We start from the raw sequence: 8,580 nt of genomic DNA, 5'->3' as shown, positions 1-8,580 counted from the left end.
GAAAGTGAGGAAAATCTGGGCCTTACCTCCTACTCAAGCCAATTCATCAATTATTATTTAGAAAATGTTTGTTTCCTCTATTAAAGTGCCCATATTGTTTCCTTCTTAATGAAGTGACTAGGGACGGAGGTAGATAGGCTCAGCACCGGGTGAGAGGAGGCAGTGGAGAGGGAATGGAGAGGAGCGTTCCTGGCTTCTGTTGTGGCGTCTTTTCTATTTGACTTCATGGTTGTAAGTATTTCCAGATGGTGAATCAGACACCAGACGTAACAATATTTCCATATTTGGGTATAGCAGTAGCCTGCGTTTTTAACATTTTTCTGCCTCTGTTATCCAACCACAAAGCATTCTTAACAGCTTCAAATGTTGTTAAATATAGACTTAACTTCTGTTCCCAGAGCAGGAAATTCTTTGGAATTCCTTGTTTTTCACGCAATCTATCATGATTTAAAATAAAATTACAGTGGATGATCTAACTGGCCTGTGTATATACCTTGTTCCTTTGTTGAAGTGTGAGTATGTATGTGAATGTGTGTGGGGCAGGGGGTGGGGTGGTGGGCGGCGTTCCCGCAAAGAGATTCAGTCTGCTGCACAGCGTTCAAACACACACCATTCCAGAGATTCCTTTAAAAATCAGATGAAAGTTTTTTTTAACAAGGGTGTGTGAATTGTTTTCTGGACTTCAAGCGGGGACTCTTGGAGGATGAGTTTGCCCCAGAGGAGAAACTAAGAGAACCTTACTGTCAGCTGCCCAATTAAAGGAGGGGAAGGGGAGTTCGAGGCGGTGAGGGATCAGGAGAGGCTGGTGTAACCTATGTGCACAGCCTTTCCAAATACTATGTCCTGGTTCTCCTGCTAGTAAACGACAGCATTAGGCGAGGAACCGCAGCCTGTCGTGTCCTGCTCAAGGACGGTCCAGGAACCTCAGACGTCCCGTCGCCTTCTCGCCTTCTCTGCTGAGAGCGGCAGATCAGTTCACGTTGACAGATTGACGGGGAAATGTGCAGATGTCTGTGGGTAAGTGTCTTCGGGTGCTAATTCTGCATGGTTCTTTGGCTCTTCTTCCTCGCTCCCTCCCTGTGCGGGTGCCCCACGACGCGATCCCGAGCCGTCTAGTTTCCTTGGGCTGCAAAGCACAGAGAAGGGGCTGCTTGTCTTCTGCAGCTCCTGGCTTTGTACTGAACGACGGGGACATCTCTCAACACTGCTGCCAGGCAATTTGGAGCCACCAAAAGACGGGTTCACTCCTGGCGACAACTGAGAATAAAAATCACCCTAAACCTGGTGACTTCGGTTTCCTAGTCCTAGACCAGTGGTTCCCAAACTTAAGCGTGTTCTCAGAATTACCTAAGACACCAAACCTGAGGGCTGGTTAAATGACTGACTGCTAATCCCCCGCCCCTCTCCCCGAATTGCTTACTAGCTGCATGTTACAAAGTCCAGAGGTGGTGCTGTGCTGCTGGACCGGGGAATCACCCCCCGAGCACTACTGCCTTGGACGACAGGATTGCCTGTAATAGCTGTGTGTTTGTGTGTGCTCATAGCTAGGTGCTTGCCTGCACACCCAGTCTCACTCCACTTTTTATAGCCACTTAATGAACAGAACAATTTAGTGACTGCGGAAGGCCAGCTTTAAGGTGGCGCCCACGCGCCATGCTGTTTTTGTCCACCGCCCTCCAGTCCCCGACCCTCACCTCGTGGAGTGATCGCGGGGAGAACTAGTGGGAGCCGGGATGGCGGCGGGAACTGGGTGGCAGACGTGCCAGGAGGACCTCGGCTGCCCCGGGATCCCTGCGGAGACAGTGCAAGGGGCCGCGCGGCGGGAGGGCCCGGGGTCGAAGTACCAGGGCGCGCCGGCCACTGGCTGCCCGCCGCCCCCTGCCGGCTGCCGGCCCGCGCTCCCCAAGCCGCGGCCGCTGACAGGACTGGAGGTTTCCGGCGGGGCGGACGCAGGACGTTTCCAGCCCCAGCCCATATTTGGTGAAAGTCTTTTAAGACTCCGTCATCCAGCTCCGGGGGGCGGCGGCGGCGGCGGCCCTAGGAGCTGGTCGGGCAGCGGTGCGCCAGCCGCGCTGCTGAAAAGTGCCCTCACCGGGCCTCGCACTGCCGGCCCCGGGCTTTGCGGGTTTGCTGGCTCGCCGGCTCGCGGGCGCGGGGAGACCGCCGCTGCGCAGCCCCAGCCCGTAGCCCTGTGCCGCCGAGGCCAGCCATGCGCTGCGTGGGAGGCTGGCCCGGAGGGGGCCGCTGCCCGATTGTGTCACTTTTCCCATCCATCCCACTGTTGACTCGTGCTCCCAGCGGGACAACGAGTTGCTGGGCTGTACCAGACTTAAAGGGTACGCCCAGGAGCTGGGGTGAGGTTGTGTGTGTCAGAGGGTGGCGTTTGCTCAGACATCGAGCCCACCCGAGATGGGACATGGAATTGACTCTGGGAAGAATTATCCCTAGAAGGGAGAGATGCTAGCGTTTGCTCTAGGTTCCTCTCAGTAGGCCACAAACCATGACTCTTCTGCCCTTCAGTAAGTTCCATGGTGGCGGGAGGACCCCTGGAAAGGAAACCCTGGTTCTGCCGTCCACAAGCCTGCAACCTTCGGGGTAAGCTGCTCATACTTCCTAGATCTTTTATCCTTCATCAGTAAATTGGAAAAGGAGACAGCAGATAGTAAAACTGGAGCAGTCTCTTTCCAGGCTAAATGTCATGCCATCCCCGCCTAATAATGATATAGACGAACATTTATATAAAGTTCACTCTATATCTGGCACAACTTTGAATGCCCGTTTTGAATGGATTCATTTAACTCTCCAATGCCCCACAGAGATCCTCTTGTTAAACCATTTTCTATCTAATTGAACAAATGGAGGCACAAAGGTGATAGCCAAAAGGGAGCCAGCCACCTAGCAGGTAGCAGAACTAGATCCAGGCATCTTCATTCCAACAGGCTTTACACGTACCCACTGTTCTGTATGGCCTGCTCCCCATCTCTTACTTCAGACTTGTAGGACTGTACCCTCTCCTGGAACTTTACCTTTATTTAACTCACAATTTACACAGATATTACAGAAGAAATGCATCAGATAGAAAATAGTTGATAAGTTAACTGAAGCTGTGCTAACCTCTGAGAAGTACCTAATATTCTAGCTCTTGGGAAGGGGTGTTGCATTTTAACAGAAAAGTCTTAATGCAAGTACGTTTATACCTTAGACTCTGAGGCACTTGGCAGTTCCTTCTAATAACATCTCACAAGCCACGCTTATCAGACAGTTCCTGCTTCTGGAGTAAGGCTTGGCCTGGTGGGAATTGCATTTGCCACTGAGATAGTTTTCAAGGTCACTTACTTGATGGTGGCCTGAGTGCTCTTCATGGGCTGAATATGTTTCAACCTGTTTTTCTCAACATATGTTATACATATGTATCAGGGACAATTGTTTATCCTCTCTTAACCCGAGATGTATTCATAATGTGTCATGGCCCTGTGGTAGGCACTGGTGACATAAAAAAGAGGACTTTTATATTGACCTTCCCCTGGAGGACTCTGCAGTCTGTTGCTGAAGAGCATGCAATGTGCCATGTGGACACTTCTCATCCTGAGGAGCGAGGGTGAAACAACTCTGAGACTGAAAGGATGAGCAGGAGTCTGATACAGGGAAGGATATTTGAGACAGAGGGAACAGAGCCTCAGCTGTGCTTGACGAGCGTCCACCTAGTGTAAGTGGATCATAGATTCCTAGGAGGAACTGGCAGGAGGGGTCAGTTGGGACCTTCTGCACATAGCTTTACCTGTCACAGCACCAGGACTCTGGTAACAGGCAGTGGCGAGCCACGTGACGTTCTGTCCTGGTTTCCTCATCTGTAAGGTAATGGGGTCGCCCTTCTTCAGGCACGTACACTGAAGGGTTCCCAGTGGTTAGCCAGGTAACAGAATGCCATTTCAAGGATGAGTGCCTGCTGATACTTGGCTCCATGTGCAGGACCATGGGGACAGAGGGGGCCAACCATGGGGGGCCTTGGGCACTGGTAGGTGAAAATATAGATCCAGTGTTTGCAAGCTTTCTCATTTTTAAAAGAGATACCAGAGATCTGGATTTTTCTGTGAAATATTTTAATTTTTAAATGTTGGCAGTTAAAAAAACAATGTAAAATGTCATCTAAATTTATCCTAGGAAAACAAAGAAGTCAATGTTTGGGGACTGTCAGTTGTAATCTCCAGATTGAATGGCTCTAAGGACCTGTCCTAATCCTAATCCTGTTATTCTCAGTCACTCATGAAATAACCAGGAATACACCCTGGGCTCCATTAACTGTCAGGTTGATTAGCCTTTCATTTATTTAGGAATCAAGCCTGCCACTTGACTCAGTTGTAGGAGTTTATACTTTATCAACAAAATTGAAATGGGTCTTTCTCTCATTTTCTGCCTTACTCCCCAAACACTATTCAGTCTCCCTCTTTCTTCTCCCACTGAATTTATGCTGCAAGCAGCTTGAAGTGCCTTGGCACTATGATAGGAAACACTTTTTCTAGGATACTTGTATCCAGTGGGAACAAGATCTGTTTATTTCCTCCACCTGGCACCTGTCCACAGGAAGCCAGACATTTCTAACCTCCTTATCTTACAGAACTGCTTGTTTTGTGATAACACAAATACATTTCTTTGGAATAGATCGAAAGGCACTTCTTCCACTCCACCCTGCAATCCATTCTCTAGACAAGATTGAGCAATATGAAGAATATTAATTATAAGTCAGTCATTATCAAATGGGTTGGCTTCAGATTGAAGCAATTAATAATTAACCTCCACCTTTTGTGTTTTATTTCCAGAGATACCTGTCTCTCAATGGCCCACTTAAAACCATACACACCACATTCAGAATTTAGAAAGGATTTGATATGGGCACCATATATGAGTAGACAGATTCTACAGAGAGGTAGAAGCCATTTATTTGTGCCAGCTTTCTGCAGGTCTGAGGACTAAAGTGTAAAAAAAGGATTCCAGCAGTTGGGGTGATTATGTGAAATAAAATATAAGGCATTTTCATGCTTAGCAGGATGCTTGGCACATAGTAAGTGCATAGTAAATTATAATTACTCCTACTGCTAAGCCACACCATTACCTTCACTTTTACTACCATTAGCATATAATGAGCTTGCCTTATTCTCTAGAGAATATTCTGTATTCTTTAGACTAGGTAAATTCTAGCTATAAAATCATTTGATAGATGTTATATAGGGGAGGGGATTTAAAAGGTCCATCCAGCCCAGTATGCTGGTGCACTGAATCCCCAGTGGCCATCTAAGAAATCACTCAGATGGCTTTGCCTGCAATAAATTGCAAATTTGCCTATGGCAGTGATGAACCCTATGAGGTTTTGCCTTCGGTTTCTTCATCTATAAGATGATGGGGTGCCCCGCCTCATGGGTCATGCATTCAAGTTTTCCAGGAATCAGCCAGAAAGAAAACACCGTGCCTGAGGGATTAACACCAGGCACACTTGGCCTCTGCTATGGGCAGCCATGAGGATAATTGTATCTACGGGGCCTACGTTTTGCCTACCAAAGACTAAGCAGTTACTGTATATAGATGAGTTAGCAATCTCATCTAATGTTTATAATCTTGTAGAATATTTATTGCCATTTAAAAGCTGAGAAAACAGGCTTAAAGTTAGTAAACGGTGGGAGGGCACAGAGCTGCTAAGGTGGAGTAGATGTCTATCTCCAAAGGCAATTTGTTTGAGAGAGAACATGGTCATCACTCTCCCTTGCCATGAAATCTGCCTTAAAGTTTAGGAACTTGCCCTCAATTTTTTGACTTCCCCTTAAAAACTGACTGTGAATGTCACTTAAATGTATTTCTAAATGGGTCTTGAGCTTTTTTGTGTTTTCAGTACTGTGATCCCAACTTCTTCAGGAGAGTCTGGTAATCAAAGAGGTGAGCAATCAAAGGGCTCCCTCCTCACAGACCCATGCCTAAGCTTGCTCCTATTTCCTCTGAAGAAAAAGAGATGTGTCAGAGCAGAGGAGGAACTCAAAGACTGAGAGATACTTCCACTATAACTTAGTCATCACTATTGATTTTGTTACCTGAGGCAGACAGACCTGCCACCTCCCATGACCACTGGTTACCCTCACAGTGGCCTCCATTACTAAGCGCGGAGCCCTGTCGGTGCCCAGCAAGCTCACCCTGTGTGAGCTTGGGATGTGGGAGTGGGGTGGAGTGTCTGAGGTTATGACAATAAAGAGAAAGCATAGAGCAATTTGAGGCTAGTCCCAGGCATTTCTTTTAAATCTTTATCCTCTCTCCTTTGATTAGATGTTAACTTTTAAAGAAAGAAAAGTTTTTTAAACAATTAGATTTTTTTAGTTATTTCTATCTTTTTTCTTAATTTTTTAAAAAGCGTATAATTGACATCTATTATTTAGTTTCTGGTGTACTACATAATGATTCAATATATATGTTTATTGGGAATTGATCACCAAATAAGTCTAGTTAACACCCATCACCACACATAGTTATAATCATTTTCTGGAGAGAACTTTAAAGATCTACTCTCTTAGCAACTTTCAAATATAAAATGCAGTATTATTAACTACAGTCCCACACTACATTAAATCCCCAGGATTTTCTTATTTTTCAACTGGAAGTTTGTACCTTCTGATCATTTAAACAGTCCATTCTTAAAGGACAAAGGGAATATGTGTTCAATGTTTGAAATTTCTGGGGCTCTGGGAAATGCTGCTAGGGACTTATAAAGTGTAGAATACGTACTAAAACAGTGCAGATCCAGAAGAAATATGGTTCAGTTCAATCCTAGAAATATACTACATATGACAGTCTTCATGCTAGGCTCCTGCAACTCCATTATGGCTCCTGCAGCCTACAGAAGATGTAGGGGCTTCAACAAATTATGCAATACAGTAATAGGTGCTGTAGGTGCAGGGCTGCCGAGTTGCTTTAAGAGGACAGACAGAGGACATCTTACTTTGAGTCCCACCCTTTAAAGATGTGAGATCTCTGTGCAGGTTATGTATTTTGATGGCTAGGAGGGATCAGGCACAGTTATACATGGGCACTGATATACACTTTCCCTTTGAAGCTGGCAATTGCAGAGAATGTGTGCATCTTTGTGGGACATTAGCCTCTTAAAATGCATTGATTACAGACAGGAGCAACCCTTTGGGTGCTGTTGGAAATTCCTGTCACTGCGGATACTTCTTTATGGGGGAAAGATAACTGACATAGGACACCTGCCACAAGCCAAATGCCTTAAAGATTATTTCACTTAATGTTCAAGAGAATCCTCTAAGATGAACATTTTAACACCTTTCCAAGCTTAGGAAGTGGGAGGTTCAAAGAAGTAAAGCAACTTGCCCAAGATGAGGCAGTTACAATGTGACCAAGCAAGAGTTCTAACCCAGACTTGTCTGTCTCTAAATCCTGTGCCCTTCTGCATTTCTGCTGCACCATCTTTACTCCTTGAGTTTCCCCTCCCTTTCTGAGTGTTTGCTCTTTTTCTATTTTCTTGCATTGTTACCACCTTGCCTTCATAGAGCCAGCCTTTTCACCTTTTCTTAACACTTTGAGATCCTAGGTGTTAAAGTCTTTGAACCACTGGTAAGTCTCAGTTCTAAAAGGAGGTGCAAATGAAAGTGAATGGGGTCATTACCATCATGTAGGAATCATCATCATAGTCATTATATTCAGAGAGTAGCATGGTGATATTAGGCCAGCACTTACATTTTCTTCCTTGCTAGGAACTTTGTAGAATGTTTTCAGTGTACGTGATTTCTGTTTTCTAGAAACAGATACCAGGTCCCAAGGGATGCGCAGTTTAATCAGAAGTCACGAAGTATAGTTTGGGGATTTTGTGTTTGAAAGTCATCAGGGAAGTGCAGTGGCATCCAAAGCCTGTTCTAGAGTACTAGAGGCTCTGTAAAGGCTGGGTGGTGAGAATACAAGAAAAGAAAAAGAGAGAAAGTAGTCATAAAGAGAATGGAAGCTTGGAAGTTAGGAAACTACATGAAGAGAGTGTCAGACAAATGCACTAAGGGGTGTGTGTGTGTGTGTGTGTGTGTGTGTGTGTGTGCACGCGTGCATGCAGATGTGTTCATGTTTTCAGAGCGGTGAGGCTGGGAGAGATGCAATGAGAAGTACATAATGAATTATAACATTCCTGTGGATTCATTATTTTTTATTGTTACCATGACTAATTTGGACTCTACTCATTTTTCTTTTCTCTGGGCTTTTTACATTTTCTAAGTCATTACTCTGTTGTTTTTGAATAGAGAAGTTCTTAAGTCTCAGCCCAGGAAAGGTAACCAGAAATGGCCTTCTTCAATAGCTGGGCCATCCTGCAAACACTATTTTCGAGGGCTTGTGACTTTTGAGGGCCAAGAAAGGAGGTAGGGCATGAGGGTGAGGGTGAAAGCAAACCAGGAAAGACTTCTGAAGTGACATAAAGTGAGAATTGAGACAATTTCCACTTGAAGTCACCTCTCTACTTATTAGCCATTAATCATTTGGAAGCAAAGTCAGTCAATTTAGCACCATGATGGAAAGCTCAAAACATGAACCACCTCTTAGGGC

General features: G+C 45.4%; 1 protein-coding gene across 2 annotated transcripts in view; it reads left to right on the top strand.

The window, feature by feature from the left end:
• The first annotated feature begins 562 nt into the window (after positions 1-562).
• The window catches only part of DDAH1 (dimethylarginine dimethylaminohydrolase 1), a 228,174-nt gene continuing 220,156 nt past the window's right edge, over positions 563-8,580 (top strand). For both annotated transcript variants that reach the window (XM_073234222.1, XM_073234223.1), the window contains exon 1: positions 563-1,017. In XM_073234222.1, the coding sequence (XP_073090323.1) occupies positions 1,000-1,017 (18 nt within the window). In that variant the 5' untranslated portion in view covers positions 563-999. The remainder of the gene's footprint in view (positions 1,018-8,580) is intronic.

This window comes from Manis javanica, chromosome 4 (genome assembly GCF_040802235.1).
Source record: "Manis javanica isolate MJ-LG chromosome 4, MJ_LKY, whole genome shotgun sequence".
In the NCBI taxonomy this organism is placed as follows: Eukaryota; Metazoa; Chordata; class Mammalia; order Pholidota; family Manidae; genus Manis; species Manis javanica.
The sequence above is the reverse complement of the archived record's forward strand: the minus strand, read 5'-3'. Positions and strand labels throughout refer to the sequence as shown.